This window comes from Coturnix japonica, chromosome 27, assembly GCF_054131305.1.
Source record: "Coturnix japonica strain WE chromosome 27, WE-NBRP24, whole genome shotgun sequence".
Taxonomy (NCBI): domain Eukaryota; kingdom Metazoa; phylum Chordata; class Aves; order Galliformes; family Phasianidae; genus Coturnix; species Coturnix japonica.
The window spans coordinates 931-15,305 of record NC_140689.1 but is presented as its reverse complement, the minus strand read 5'-3'; the positions used below and the strand labels follow the sequence as shown (position 1 = coordinate 15,305).

At 63.2% G+C, this 14,375-nt stretch overlaps 1 protein-coding gene and 1 long non-coding RNA gene across 4 annotated transcripts; both read left to right on the top strand.

Annotated features, from left to right (window-relative positions):
- The first annotated feature begins 240 nt into the window (after positions 1-240).
- SCAMP3 (secretory carrier membrane protein 3) lies at positions 241-9,013 on the top strand. 2 transcript variants are annotated; one of them, XM_085524550.1, is made up of 8 exons: positions 241-395; positions 488-565; positions 682-777; positions 850-973; positions 1,070-1,198; positions 5,362-5,521; positions 6,745-6,846; positions 8,886-9,013. In XM_085524550.1, the coding sequence occupies exons 1-8, from the start codon at positions 348-350 to the stop codon at positions 9,004-9,006; spliced, it is 858 nt and encodes a 285-aa protein (XP_085380676.1). In that variant the 5' UTR covers positions 241-347; the 3' UTR covers positions 9,007-9,013. The 2 variants fall into 2 exon arrangements, with proteins under 2 accessions (XP_085380676.1, XP_085380677.1); XM_085524551.1 differs by having other exon boundaries at positions 6,797-6,846; positions 8,886-9,002.
- A 1,762-nt stretch (positions 9,014-10,775) lies between these two features.
- On the top strand, positions 10,776-12,706 carry LOC146756296 (uncharacterized). 2 transcript variants are annotated; one of them, XR_014937478.1, is made up of 2 exons: positions 10,776-10,915; positions 11,504-12,706. It is a non-coding gene; the product is annotated as an uncharacterized LOC146756296 (long non-coding RNA). The 2 variants fall into 2 exon arrangements; XR_014937479.1 differs by lacking the exon at positions 10,776-10,915 and adding an exon at positions 11,389-11,416.
- The last annotated feature ends 1,669 nt before the right edge of the window (positions 12,707-14,375 follow it).

The window sequence follows — 14,375 nt, the reverse complement described above, 5'->3', positions numbered from 1 at the left end:
GGGCCGTGCCGCCCTATAAGCGGGGCCTGCAGCCCCATAGCGAGGCCTTCAACCCTATAAGCGGGGCCGTGCCGCCCTATATCCGGCCTTGCCGCCCTATAAGCGGGGCCTCCGGGCAGCGAGACCGGAAGTGAGAAGAGGGAGCGCACGCCGCCACGTGACTCCGGCCACGTGATCGCATCACGTGATCTTAGCGTGCAGCCCGATCCAGCGCATGCGCAGAGCCCCCCTGCGGCTAGGCCCGAGCGGCGCCGGTGACGTCATGACGGCGGCAGCCAATCAGCGGCGAGGGGCGGGGTTGGCGCGGCGGACTCGGCGGCGGTTCCGGTCCCGGTCCCGGTTCGGCCATGGCCCAACATGGCGGCCCCGCCGTGCTCCCGGACAACCCCTTCCAGGTGCGAGGCTTTGGACCCTGTGTAACCCCGGTGTGATCCCGGTACCGATCCCGGTCCGGTTCCCGGTACCGATCCCGGTTCGTCTCTTGCAGGACCCCGCCGTGGTGCAGCACCGGTCCGGTACCGACAGCGCGGCGTTGGACGCTTATAACCCGTTTGAGAACAGCGCGGTGAGGAGCCAACACGGGGCGGATGGAACCGGGGTCGGTCCGGTCCCGGTTCGGTCCCGGTTCGGTTCGGTCCGGTGCTCCCGTTCCTCTCACCGTTCCCTTCTCACTCCCCGCAGCCTCCGCCGTACCGTGAGGTTCCGCCGCCACATGGAGGAGAACCGAGGAGACCGAGCCCAACCGAACCACGGAACTACGGCTCCTACGGGACACAGGTTCGGTACCGGTACCGGTACAAAATACCGGGGAAATAAGGATGGCAACCGATCCCCGTTATCCCCCCATAGGCCTCAACCGCCGCCGCTACGGCCGAGCTGCTGAAACGGCAGGAGGAACTGAACCGGAAAGCGGAGGAATTGGACCGGAGGGAACGGGAGCTGCAGAACGCCGCCATGGGGGGGGGCGGCTCCGGTGGGTTCCGTTATGGGCCCGTTATGGGTCCGTTCCATTCGGTCCTTTATCCCGTTATATCCATCCTTATCCGTTATCGGTGCCGTTGTCCCGTAGGCAGAGCCAACAATTGGCCGCCGTTACCGTCGTTCTGCCCGGTTCAACCGTGTTTCTATCACGACATCACGGTGGAGATACCGGCTGATTTCCAAAGGACCGTCACGGCCATGTACTACCTGTGGATGGGTCCGTAATGGGGCGGGGGGCACAAGGGGGTCCCATTGGGGTCTAGGGTGGGCTTGGGGGGGGGTTGGGGGGCTTTGGGGTCTGGGGGGGTCTCATTGGGGTCTAGGGGGGGATTGGGGTCTGGGGGGTCCAAGTGGGGGGATTTTGGTGGGGGGGGGGGGCATGTACTACCTGTGGATGGGTCCGTAATGGGGGGGGGTCCCAGTGGGGTCTAGGGGGGGGTTGGGGGGGTTGGGGTTTGGGGGGGTCCCAGTGGATCTAGAGGGGGGTTGGGGAGGTTTGGGGTCTGGGGGATCCGAGTGGGGTCTGGGGAGGTTTGGGGGGATGTGGATGGGTTGGTAATGGGGGGGGGGGTGTCCAAGGGAGTCTGGGGGGGGGGGTTTGGGGTCTGGGGGGGTCCCAGTGGGGGGATATGGGGGGGGGGGGGCATGTACTACCTGTGGATGGGTCCGTAACGGGGGGGGGGGGGTCACAAGGGGGGTCTGGGGGGTCCCAGTGGGGTCTAAGGGGGGTTTTGGGGGGGGGTTGGGGGTCTGGGGGGTCCAAGTGGATCTGGGGGGGGGTTGGGGGGGGTTTGGGGGTCTGGGGGGGTCCCGTTGGGATCTAAGGGGGGTTTTGGGGGGGGGTTGGGGGTCTGGGGGGGTCCCAGTGGGGTCTAGGGTGGGATTGGGGAGGTATAAGGGGGATTTGGGGGGGGGGGGTCTGGGGGGGGGTCCCAGTGGGGGGGCTTTGGTGGGGGGGGGGGGGGGGGGGGCATGTACTACCTGTGGATGGGTCCGTAATGGGGGGGGTCCCAGTGGGGTCCCATTGGGGTCTAGGGGGGGCTTGGGGGGGGTTTGGGGGGGTCCCAGTGGGGTTTGAGGGGGGGGTTGCCATGTACTACCTGTGGATGGGTCTGTAACGGGGGGGGGTCCCAAGGGGGGGCTGGGGGGTCCCACTGGGGTCTAGGGGGGCTTGGGGGGGGGGTTGGGGGGCTTTGGGGTCTGGGGGGGGTTTTGGGGGGGGGGTTGCCATGTACTACCTGTGGATGGGTCCGTAATGGGGGGGGGGTCCCAAGGGGTCTAGGGGGGGTTTGGGGGGCTCACAGTGGGGTCTAGGGGGTTTTGGGGAGGTATAAGGGGGTTTTAAGGGGGGTTAGAGGGGGTTTGGGGGGGGGTCATGTATTACCTATGGATGGGTCAGTGAGGAGTGGGGGGGGGGACCGGGAGGGTTTGGGGTCTGGGGGGGTTTGGGGTCTGGGGGGGTCCCATGGGTCTAGGGGGGCTTGGGGGAGGGTTTGGGGGGGTCCCAGTGGGGTTTGGGGGGGGTCCCAGTGGGGTCTAGGGTGGGATTGGGGAGGTATAAGGGGGATTTGGGGGGGGGGGGGGTCTGGGGGGGTCCCAGTGGGGGGGTTTGGTGGGGGGGGGCATGTACTACCTGTGGATGGGTCAGTAATTGGGGGGGGGCGGTTGCAAGGGGGGTCTGGGGGGTCCCAGTGGGGTCTAGGGGGGGCTTGGGGTGGTTTGGGGTCTGGGGGGTCCAAGTGGATCTGGGGGGGGGGGTTGGGGGAGGTTTGGGGGTCTGGGGGTGTCCCAGTGGGGTCTAGGGTGGGATTGGGGAGGTATAAGGGGGATTTGGGGGGGGGGGGGGTTTGGGGGGGGAGTCCCAGTGGGGGGTTTTGGTGGGGGGGGGGGGCATGTACTACCTGTGGATGGGTCGGTAATGGGGGGGGGTCCCATTGGGGTCTAGGGTGGGCTTGGGGGGGGTTTGGGGGCTCACAGTGGGGTCTAGGGGGGGTTTGGGGAGGTATAAGGGGGTTTTAAGGGGGGTTAGAGGGGGTTTGGGGGGGGGGGGTCATGTATTACCTATGGATGGGTCAGTGAGGAGTGGGGGGGGGGACCGGGAGGGTTTGGGGTCTGGGGGGGTTTGGGGTCTGGGGGGGTCCCATGGGGTCTAGGGGGGGCTTGGGGAGGGTTTGGGGGGGTCCCAGTGAGGTTTGGGGGGGGGTTGGGGGTCTGGGGGGGTCCCAGTGGGGTCTAGGGTGGGATTGGGGAGGTATAAGGGGGATTTTGGGGGGGGGGGGGTCTGGGGGGGTCCCAGTGGGGGGGCTTTGGGGAGGGGGGGGGTCTGGGGGGGTCCCAGTGGGGGGGCTTTGGTGGGGGGGGGGGCATGTACTACCTGTGGATGGGTCAGTAATTGGGGGGGGGGGGTTGCAAGGGGGGTCTGGGGGGGTCCCATTGGGATCTAGGGGGGGCTTGGGGTGGTTTGGGGTCTGGGGGGTCCCAGTGGATCTGGGGGGGGAGGTTGGGGGGGGTTTGGGGGTCTGGGGGGGTCCCGTTGGGATCTAAGGGGGGTTTTGGGGGGGGTCGGGGGTCTGGGGGGGTCCTAGTGGGGTCTAGGGTGGGATTGGGGAGGTATAAGGGGGATTTGGGGGGGGGGGTCCCAGTGGGGGGGTTTTGGTGGGGGGGGGGGTCATGTACTACCTGTGGATGGGTCAGTAATGGGGGGGGGGGTCACAAGGGGGGTCCCATTGGGGTCTAGGGGGGGCTTGGGGGGGGGTTGGGGGGGCTTTGGGGTCTGGGGGGGTCCCAGTGGGGTTGGGAGGGGGGTTGGGAGGTTTGGGAGGGGGTCCAAGGGGAGTCTGGGGGGGGGCTTGGGGGGGATTTGGGGTCTGGGGGGTCCCAGTGGGGTCTGGGGAGGTTTGAGGAGGTATAAGGGGGTTTTAAGGGGGTTTAGAGGGGGTTTGGGGGGGGGGGGTCATGTATTACCTATGGATGGGTCAGTGAGGAGCGGGGAGGGACTGGGAGGGTTGGGGGTCTGGGGGGGGGTTTGGGGTCTGGGGGGGTCCCAGTGGGTTTGGGAGGGGGGTTGGGGAGGTTTGGGAGGGGGTCCAAGGGGAGTCTGGGGGGGGATTGGGGGGGATTTGGGGTCTGGGGGGTCCCAGTGGGGTTTGGAGTGTGGGGGGGCATGTATTACCTGTGGATGGGTCAGTAATGGGGGGGCGGGGGGGGTGGGTTGGGTTTCTAGGGGGGGGGGGGTCCCAAGAGGGTCTAGGGGGGGTTGGGGGTCCAAGCGGGGTTTGGGGGGGGGGCATGTATTACCTGTGGATGGGTCAGTAAGGGGGGGGGGTTCCACTGGGGTCTAAGGGGGGTTTGGGGGCAGTTGGGGGTCTGGGGGGGTCCCAGTGGGGTCTAGGGGGGGTTGGGGGGGGATTGGGGAGGTTTGGGGGGGGGGTTGGGGTCTGGGGGGTCCCAGTGGGGGGATTTTGGTGGGGGGGTGCATGTACTACCTGTGGATGGGTCAATAATTGGGGGGGGGGGTTGCAAGGGGGGTCTGGGGGGGTCCCATTGGGATCTAGGGGGGGCTTGGGGTGGTTTGGGGTCTGGGGGGTCCCAGTGGATCTGGGGGGAGGGGGGGTGTTGGGGGGGGTTTGTGGGTCTGGGGGGATCCCATTGGGGTCTAAGGGGGGTTTTGGGGGGGGCCATGTATTACTTCTGGATGGGTCAGGTCAGTTGGGGTTGGGGGGGAGGTTTGGGGGGCTTTGAAAGGGGTTTGGGGTGGGGGGTCTGGGGAGGACTTGGGGGGGGGGGGGGGAGGTTGGGGAGGTTTGGGGGGGGGGGGGGCATGTATTACCTCTGTATGGGTCTGTTTGGGGGGTAGGGGTGGGGTCTGGGGGGGTTTGGGGAGGTCTGGGGGGGGGTTGAGGGGAGGGTTGGGGGGGGGGGACTGAGGAGTGGGATTTAGGGATGTTTGGGGGGGGGTCTGGGGGGGGTTTGGAGGGAGGGATTTTTGGGAAGGTTTTGGGGAAGTCGGTGGGGGGGGGGGGGGGGGGTTTGAGGGGGTCCAAGTGAGTCGGGGGGGGGGGGGGGAGTCTGGGGGGTCCGAGTGGGGTTTGGGGGATTTGGGGAGGTTTGGAGGGGGGTTTGGGAGGTTGTGGGGGGTCTGAGTGGGATTTGGGGGGGGGGGTGGAGTCGGGGAGGTTTGGGAGGGGGAGTTGGGGAGGTTTTGGGGGGGTCCTGGTGGGGTTTGTGGGAGGTTTGGTGGGGGTTTGAGGAGGCTGGGGGGGGGAGGGGTTTGGGGAGGGTCCAAATGGAGCTTGGGGAGGCTGGGGGGGGGTGTTTGGGGGGGGTCCAGGTGGGGTTGGGGGGGGAGTTGCTCTGTGTGACCCATCTCCTCCATCTCAGCCAGCGCCGTGTCTCTGCTGCTGAACTTCCTCTCCTCCCTGGCCTGGTTCTGTGTTGATCCCGGTTCTGGTTCCGGTTTCGGTCTGTCCATCCTTTGGGTTCTGCTCTACACGCCGTGTTCCTTCGTCTGCTGGTACCGGCCCATGTACAGAGCGTTCAGGTGAGGGGGGGGGACATTGCAGCCTTCATTACCTAAAGGGAGCCTGTAAATGGGGGGGGGGGGTTGAGGTTTTAGGGTGGATTGAGGGGGGGTTTAAGGGGGGGGTCTTTGCTATGAGGGGCTGTGGGTGCCCCTTCCATCCCTGGTGGGGTCAAGGTGAGATTGAATGGGACCCTGAGCTGCTGTTTAATATGGGGGGGGGGTTGGGACCCTTGGGAGCCTGTAAATGGGGGGGGGGGGAACTATTGGGAGGGGGAGATAAGAACAGGATGGGGGGGATGAGGTTTTAGGGTGGATTGAGGGGGGGTTTAAGGGGGGGGTCTGTGCTATGAGGGGCTGTGGGTGCCCCTCCCATCCCTGGGGGGGGTCAAGGTGAGATTGAATGGGACCCTGAGCTGCTGTTTAATATGGGGGGGGGGTTGGGACCCTTGGGAGCCTGTAAATGGGGGGGGGGGGAACTATTGGGGAGGGGGAGATAAGAACAGGATGGGGGGGGGTTGAGGTTTTAGGGTGGGTTGAGGGGGGGTTTAAGGGGGGGGGGGTCTGTGCTATGAGGGGCTGTGGGTGCCCCTTCCATCCCTGGGGGGTTCAGGGTCAGCTTGGATGGGACCCTGAGCTGCTGTTTAATGGGGGGGGGGGGGGGGGTTGGGACCCTGGGGGCCTGTAAATGGGGGGGGGGCAACTATTGGGAGGGGGAGATAAGAACAGGATGGGGGGGGGGGGTTGAGGTTTTAGGGTGGATTGAGGGGGGGTTTTAGGGTGGATTGAGGGGGGGTTTAAGGGGGGGGTCTTTGCTATGAGGGGCTGTGGGTGCCCCTTCCATCCCTGGGGGGGGTCAAGGTGAGATTGAATGGGACCCTGAGCTGCTGTTTAATAGGGGGGGTTGGGGGTTTAAGGTTTAGGGTCAGCTTGGATGGGACCCTGAGCTGCTGTTTAATGGGGGGGGGGGTTGGTGGTCCTGCTTGTTGGGGGGGGTTGGAGCTTCATGAGCTTTGAGCCCCCTCCCAACCTGACCCTATGGACAAGTAGGGTGATGGGGGTGGGATATCGGCTCAATATGGGGCTCATTGCTATGGATATCAGGCTCTATGATGGGGTGAGACCCCTCCCCAGTGTCTATCCCTACCCTGGGGGGGGGGGGTCCTGGGGGTCCGGCTGTGTGCTGTCCTTGTATTGAGGGTGGTTTGAGCTGTGTCTGATGTTGTATCTCTCCCCCCCCCCAGGAGTGACAGCTCGTTCAACTTCTTTGTCTTCTTCTTCATCTTCTTTGCCCAGAACGTGATGTACGTCCTGCAGGCCATCGGGATCCCGAACTGGGGGTTCAGGTATGGGATGGGATGGGGGTGAATAAGAGGGGGGGGGGTCCTAAACTGGGGTTCAGGTATGGGATGGGATGGGGGTGAATAAGAGGGGGGGGGGGGTCCCAAACTGGGGGTTCAGGTATGGGATGGGATGGGATGGGATGGGGGTGGGGGTGGAAAAGGGGGGAGGGATCTCAAAGTGGGGTTCAGGTATGGGATGGGATGGGGATGGGAAAGGGGGGGTGGTCCTAAACTGGGGATTCAGGTATGGGCTGGGATGGGGATGGGGATGGAAAAGAGGGGGGGGATCTCAAAGTGGGGGTTTCAAGTATGGGCTGGAATGGGGATGGAGGTGGAAAAGGGGGGTTAGAAGGGGGGGTATCCCAAACTGGGGTTCAGGTATGGGCTGGGATGGGGTTGGGGATGGAAAAGTGGGGGGGCTGGGGGGTCCCAAACTGGGGTTCAGGTTTGGGCTGGGATGGGGATGGGGCTGGAAAAGAGGGGGGGGGGATCTCAAAGTGGGGGTTCAGGTGTGATCTGTGCTGAGTCTGGGGCTGGAAGAGAAGGGATGGGGGGCAGGGATCCCTAATTGGGGGTTCAGGTATGGGCTGGGATGGGGATGGGGGTGGAAAAGGGGGGCTAGAAGGGGGGTGGATCCCAAACTGGGGTTCAGGTATGGGATGGGATGGGGATGGGGGTAGAAGAGGAGGTTTGGGGGAGGGGGGTCTGATCCCAAACTGAGGGTTCAGGTACGGGCTGGGGATGGAAAAGGGGGGGGGGGTCCTAAACTGGGGCTTCAGGTGTGATCTGGGGCTGGAAAAGAGGGATTGGGGGGGGGGGGGTGGGATCCCATACTCGGGTTTCAGTATGATCTGTGATGGGGCTGGGGCTGGAAAAGAGGAGGGGGATCTCGAAGTGGGGGTTCAGGTATGAGCTGTGCTGGGGCTGGGGCTGGAAGAGATGGTTGTGGGGGGGGTCCCTAACTGGGGTTCAGGTATGGGCTGGGATGGGGATGGGGGTGGAAAAGGGGAGCTATAAGGGGGGGTATCCCAAAGTGGGGTTCAGGTATGGGCTGGGATGGGGATGGGAAAGGGGGGGGTGATCCTAAACTGGGGATTCAGGTATGGGCTGGGATGGGGATGGGGCTAGAAAAGAGGGATTGGGGGTTAGAAGGGGGGGGATCCCATACTGGGGTTCAGGTATGGGCTGGGATGGGGATGGGGGTAGAAGAGGAGGTTTGGGGGAGGGGGGGATCCCAAACTGAGGGTTCAGGTATGGGCTGGGGATGGAAAAGGGGGGGGTGGGGGTCCTAAACTGGGGCTTCAGGTGTGATCTGGGGCTAGAAAAGAGGGATTGGGGGGGGGTGGGATCCCATACGGGGGTTTCAGTATGGTCTGTGATGGGGCTGGGGCTGGAAAAGAGGTGGGGGATCTCGAAGTGGGGGTTCAGGTATGAGCTGTGCTGGGGCTGGGGCTGGAAGAGATGGTTGGGGGGGGGGTCCCTAACTGGGGTTCAGGTATGGGCTGGGATGGGGATGGGAAAGGGGGGGGTGGTCCTAAACTGGGGGTTCAGGTATGGGCTGTGCTGAGCATGGGGGTGAAAGAGAAGTTTTGGGGGGGGGGATCCCAAACTGGGGTTCAGGTATGGGCTGGGCTGGGGATGGGGCTGGAAAAGAGAAGAGGGGTTGGGGGTGGGGGTCCTAAACTTGGGGGTTCAGGTATGGGGTGGGCTGGGAATGGGGATGGGGCTGGATAAGAGGGGTTGGAAGGGGGGGGGGATCCAAACTGGGGGTTCAGATATGGTCTGTGCTGGGGATGGGGGTGGAAAAGGGGGGGGGGGATCTGAAAGTGGGGTTCAGGTATGGGCTGGGATGGGGATGGAAAAGTGGGGGGGGGGGTCCCAAACTGGGGTTCAGTTATGGGCTGAGCTGGGGATGGGGCTGGAAAAGAGGGGTTGGGGGGGGTCCAAACTGGGGTTCAGGTATGGGCTGGGCTGGGACTGGAAGAGAGGGATTTGGGGTGGGGGGGCACAGCATCCACGTCTCCTTTGGTTCTGTTTGACAGCGGTTGGGTTCTGAGCCTGGTCGCCCTGCAGAAGAACAAAGCTGTGGCCGTGATGATGATCCTGGTGTCGCTGCTCTTCACAGCACAGGCTGCTTTGGGGATTTTCATGTTGAAAGGGTGAGTTTGGGGGCGGGGGGGGCTCCGGATTGAGCCTAAGGGGGGGTTGGGATTGGGGTTGGGGTTGGATTGGATTGAGGTTGTGTTGGGGTGGGGTCGGATTGGGTTTGGGTTGCGGTTGGGTTTGGGTTGGATTGGGGTTGGATTGGGGTTGGGGTTGGGTTGGGTTGGATTGGGTTGGGGTTGGATTGGGGTTGAGTTGGGGTTGGATTGAGGTTGGGTCAGGGTTGGGTTGGGGTTGGCGTGGATTGAGTTGGGTTGGTGTTGGGGTTGGATTGGGATTGGCTTGGGGTTGGGTTGGATTGGGGTTGGGATTGGGTTGGGGTTCGATTGGCTTGGGGTTGGGTTGGATTGGGGTTGCATTGGGTTGAGTTGGGTTGGTGGTGGGATTGAGTTGGGGTTGGGGTTGTATTGGGTTGGGACTGGGTTGGGATTGGGTTGGGGTTTGGATTGCGGTTGGGTTGGATTGGGGCTGGGGTTGGATTGGGGTTGGGTTGGGGTTGTATCAGGTTGGGATTGTGTTGGGATTTGGGTTGGGGTTGGGTTGGATTGGGGTTGGAGTTGGGTTGAAGTTGGATTGGGGTTTGGTTGGGTTGGGGTTGGATTGGCATTGGGGTTGGATTGGCATTGGGGTTGGATTGGCATTGGGCTTTGGTTGGTTTGGGGTTTGGGTTGGTTTGGGATGGGGTTGATTGGGGTTGGGTTGGGGTTGGCTTGGATTGGGGTTGGGTTTGGGGTTGGATTGGTGTGGGATTGGGGTTGGGGTTGGATTGGGTTGGGTTGGATTGGGATGGGTTTGGATTGGGATTGGGTTGATTGGGGTTGGGTTGGGGTTGGCTTGGATTGAGTTGGGTTGGATTGGGGTTGGATTCAGGTTGGGGTTGGATTGGGGTTGGGTTGGATTGAGTTGGGTTGGGTTGGGGTTGGATTGGGGGTTGGATTGGGGTTGGGTTTGGGTTGGGGTTGTATCGGGTTGGGATTGGGTTGAGATTGGATTGATGTTGTATTGGGGTTGGGGTTGGATTGGGGTTTGGATGGGGTTGGGTTGGATTGGGATGGGGTTGATTGGGGTTGGGTTGGATTGGGATGGGGTTGGGTTGGGGTTGGCTTGGATTGGGGTTGGGTTTGGGGTTGGATTGGTGTGGGATTGGGGTTGGGGTTGGCTTGGGATTGGATTGGGGTCAGGGTTGCATTGGGGTTGGGTTTGGGGTGGATTGGTGTTGGGTTGGATTGGGGTCAGGGTTGGGTTGGTGTGGGGTTGGGTTGGGGTTGAGTTGGGGTCGTATTGGGGTAGGGTTGGATTGAGTTGGGTTGGATTGAGTTGGGTTGGATTGGAGTCAGGGTTGGATTGGGGTTGGGGTTGGATTGGGGTTGAGTTGGGGTTGGGGTTGGGTTGGGGTTGGCTTGGATTGAGTTGGGGTTGGGTTGGGGTTGGATTGGGATTGGGGTGGGGTTGGGGTTGGATTGGAGTTGGTGTTGGGTTGGATTGAGTTGGGTTGGTGTTGGGGTTGGGTTGGGATTGGGGTTGGCTTGGGGTTGGCTTGGATTGAGTTGGGTTGGGTTGGGATTGGGTTGGGGTTGGATTGATGTTGGATTGGGGTTGGGTTGGGGTTGGATTGAGGTTGGGTTGGGGTTGGGTTGGGTTTGGTTTAACGCTGACGCTCAGACCTTAAACCCTCCTGTTCTGCCCCAGATCCACTCCCTGTACCGTCGCACCGGCGCCAGCTTCCAAAAGGCCCAGGAGGAATTTGCTGCCGGGGTCTTTTCCAACCAAGCCGTGCGCACGGCTGCGGCCAACGCTGCTGCTGGGGCTGCCACCAACGCCTTCCGTGCCCCATAGATGGGTGGCAGCCCCATAGAGCTGCCTGGGAGCCCCATAGCCCCATAGCTGGGTTGGGAGCCCCCATAGCTGGGTTGGGAGCCCCCATAGCTGGGTTGGGAGCCCCCATAACTGGCTGGGATCCCTATAGCTGGGTTGGGAGCCCCATAGCTGTGTTGGGAGCCCCCATAGCCCCATAACCCCATAACTGGCTGGCAGCCCCATAGCTCTGCCCCCCCCACGAAGAGGAAACCCCAAGGTTTGCACTTTCATTGGATGCCCCCCCCCCCCCATCCCTGCATTGTCTGCATCAGCTGCAGGTGCTGCCACCAACGCCTTCTGTGCCCCATAGCTGGGTTGGGAGCCCCATAGCTGGGTTGAGAGCCCCCATAGCTGGCTGGGAGCCCCCATAGCTGGGTTGGGAGCCCCATAGCGGGGTTGGGAGCCCCATAGCCCCATAACTGGGTTGGGAGCACCATAGCTGGGTTGGGAGCCCCCATAACTGGGTTGGGAGCCCTATAGCTGGCTGGGAGCCCCCGTAGCCCTATAGCTGGGTTGGGAGCCCCATAGCTGGGTTGGGAGCCCCCATAACTGGGTTGGGAGCCCTATAGCTGGCTGGGAGCCCCATAGCCCTATAGCTGGGTTGGGAGCCCCATAACTGGGTTGGGATCCCCATAGCTAGCTGGGAGCCCCATAGCTGGGTTGGGAGCCCCATAGCTGGGTTGGGAGCCCCCATAGCTGGGTTGGGATCCCCATAGCTGGCTGGGAGCCCCCGTAGCCCTATAGCTGGGTTGGGAGCCCCATAGCTGGGTTGGGAGCCCCCATAGCCCCATAGCTGGGTTGGGAGCCCTATAGCTGGCTGGGAGCCCCATAGCTGGGTTGGGAGCCCCATAGCTGGCTGGGAGCCCCATAGCCCCCCCCATCCCTACTGGATGGTCCCACATTGGGAGCACTGGGTCTGCTGCTCTCTGCCCCCCCATTTCCCATTACCTCCCCCCCATTAACCCCCCCCCCCTTTTCCTTGTCCCTGTGCTGGCTGGTGCTGCAGCCCATCTCTCTCTATGCTGATGGATGGGGGGGGTCTCTGCTTTCCCTTCTAGCTCTGCTGGGTGGGTTTTGACCCCCCCCCCAATATGGGCTGCTGCCCATTCATTCTGTTACATACAATCTAACCCCCCCCCCCCAGGGCTCAGGCCACACTCAGGAGCTGATGCAGCCTTGGTTTGGGGGGGGTCTTTGTGTCCTCCCCCCCCACCATGTGCTGCTGTGGGGCTCAGGCCACACTCAGGAGCCGATGCAGCCTTGGTTTGGGGGGGGGTCTTTGTGTTCCCTTTGCAGTGAGACCCCCGGATGGGGGGGGGGCTCTGTCTATGGGGGGGGCCGTGTGGGGAAGACCCCCCCCTTATTCTCTGCCCACTGAGTGTGGGGATACGCTGTGCTGGGCAGCAGTGGTGCCTCCCTTGTATGTTCCCCTTTTTGTTCTGCTATGGGGCAGCATCCTCCCCCCCATAAGCCCCCCCCCCATTCACCACCTCCATTTACCCCCCCCATTAACCCCCCATTAACCCCATGTCGTATCTCTTAGCAGCGCCCCCTACTGGTTGGGGGTGTGCATTGCATTGCACGCCCCTGTGCTCCTGGCTATGGGGTGAAGCCCCCCTCCGGCATTATTATTATGGGGGGGGGGCTGTGAGTTGTGCTTGGTTGGGGGGGGGGGGGTTCATTCCTGCTGCTCCTTATTGGGGGGGGGGGTTCGTGCCTTCACATGTTCCTTGTGGGGGGGGGTTTGGTTGTGGTACCCCCCCCCTCCCCCCCCCCCATTGCTGTGCCGAATGCGAACCTGCCTTTGGTTTTTAATTTAAGGAATAAATGAAGTTGAACTCAACTGGGGGGGGTTAATGGGGGGGGCGTTAATAGGGGGGAGGGGGGGGGTTAATGGGGGCTTAATGGGGAGGGGAGTTCAGTAGGGGGGGGTTAAATGGGGGGGGGTTAAATAGGGGGAGGTGGGTTAAATGGGGGGGTTAAATGGGGGGATTAAATATGGGGGGTGAGTTAAATGGGGTGGGGTTAAATAAGGGGGGGTGGGGGTTAAATGAAGGGAGATGAAATGGGGGGGGTTAAATAGGGGGGAGGGTGGGTTAAATGGGGGGGTGGGGTTAAATGGGGGGGAGGGTGGGTTAAATAAAGGGGGGGGTTAAATGGGGAGGGGTCCCAATGCGGGGGGGTGGGTTCAATGGAGGGGGGGGTAAATAGAGGTGGGGGTGGGGTTTAATGGGGGGGTGGGGGGTTAAATGGGGGGGTGGGGGGTTAAATGGGTGGGGAGAAATGGGGGGGCGTGGGTTAAATAGGGGGGTTGGGGGTTAAATGGGGGGGGGGTCTCCATGCGAGGGGGGGATGGTGGGTTAAATGGGGGGGGTCTCCATGGGGGGGGTGGTTAAATGGGGGGGGGGGGGGGGGTGTCTCCAGGCTCCGGGCTGTGACCTCGTTCTATGGGGGGGGGGCTCCTTCCAGGGTGTGTGGGTTAAATTGGGTGGGGGGGCTCCATGCGGGGCTGTGGCTTAAATGGGGGGGGTTAAATAGTGGGGGGGGTCTTCAGGCTCCGGGCTGTGACCTCGTTCTAAGGTCGGGGTGGGTTAAATTGAGGGGTGGGGGGTTAAATGGGGGGGGGGTCTCTATGCGGGGCGGTGGGTTAAATTGGGGGGGGGGGGGGGGGTCTCCAGTCTCCGGGCTGTGACCTCGTTCTAATGGGGGGGGTGGGTTAAATTGAGGGGTGGGGTGGAGGGTTAAATGGGGGGGGGTGGGTTAAATAAGGGGGGGTGGGTTAAATGGGGGGGGGTCTCTATGCGGGGCGGTGGGTTAAATTGGGGGGGGGGCGGTCTCCAGTCTCCGGGCTGTGACCTCGTTCTAAGGGATGGGGGGGTTAAATGGGGGGGGGGGGTCTCCATGCTGGGGGGGCGGGTTAAATAAGGTGGGGGGGTGTTAAATATGGGGGGGGGGGTCTCCGTGCGGGGCGGTGCCGCCTCCCCCGTTACACGGGACTCCATCTCCCGTCGTTCCATCCTATGGGCGGCCCCCGGTGCCGGTATCTCCGTGTCCCCCCCCCCCGGGGCTGCGGGGCGGGCGTTAACGTGGGGGGGGGGGGGCGTTAACGTGGGGGGGGGGGGGGCGTTAACGTGGGGGGGGGGGCGTTAACGTGGGGGGGGGCGTTAACGTGGGGGGGGCGTTAACGTGGGGGGGGCGTTAACGTGGGGGGGGGTTCGATGCGCTCCCGGCTCTGCCCCTCCGCATCGGGGCGCGGCCGCGGCTCCGTGTCCCGGTGTGGGGGGGGGGGGGTATCGCCGGTACCGCGACCCCTCCGGTACCGCGACCCCTCCGGTACCGCGACCCCTCCTCACCGGGTGGGGTGGGGGGGGTCCCGGTAAATAACGGCGGTGAGAGCGGATGGGGGGGGGTCGTTCTTCTTTTTCTTATCGCCCGGAGCCCCCCCGCTGTTACCGGAGGATGCTCAGAGCTGAACGCGGCCCGCAACGCTCCGCCCGACCGGAACCGCTGTA